Below are 407 nucleotides of genomic sequence, written 5' to 3' on the forward strand. Positions count from 1 at the left end.
ATGATCTATGAATAAAATAAAGACACATGCAAGTTACACCATTACCATCAGAGCTTTAAGAAATTCTAGAAAGAATGAATTCTTTATAGCATTCAAAGAAGAAAATACACATGAAAAGACAAAGGATGAGCAGCTGCATAAAATGTATAACTCACCAGGAACCATGTCTATACGACGGTTAGTCAAGTACACAGTTGTGCTGCGGTTCTGAGCCTCCTTATCCAGTGCAGTGTGTGGTCGGATGAAGTGAGATACGTCAGCAATATGAACACCAACCTGAAACAGATCAGTGTCTTTGTTTAGTGGTGGAGTAGAGTATATGGTGTGTATGCGTTTCAGAAGTAAATGATAACTTGTGTAAAAGAATAACAAGATTTTGGAAGGTATCAATACCATAGATGATCTGT

At 37.1% G+C, this 407-nt stretch overlaps 1 protein-coding gene across 1 annotated transcript in view; it reads right to left on the reverse strand.

Annotated features, from left to right (window-relative positions):
• Positions 1-407, reverse strand: part of LOC119593669 (exosome complex exonuclease RRP44-like) — a gene marked incomplete at its 5' end in the record, with an annotated part of 4885 nt that overhangs the window by 1351 nt on the left and 3127 nt on the right. The window contains 1 exon segment of the mRNA XM_037942627.1: positions 156-276. Coding sequence (XP_037798555.1) covers positions 156-276 — 121 coding nt within the window.

This window comes from Penaeus monodon, chromosome 32 (genome assembly GCF_015228065.2).
Source record: "Penaeus monodon isolate SGIC_2016 chromosome 32, NSTDA_Pmon_1, whole genome shotgun sequence".
Classification (NCBI taxonomy): domain Eukaryota; kingdom Metazoa; phylum Arthropoda; class Malacostraca; order Decapoda; family Penaeidae; genus Penaeus; species Penaeus monodon.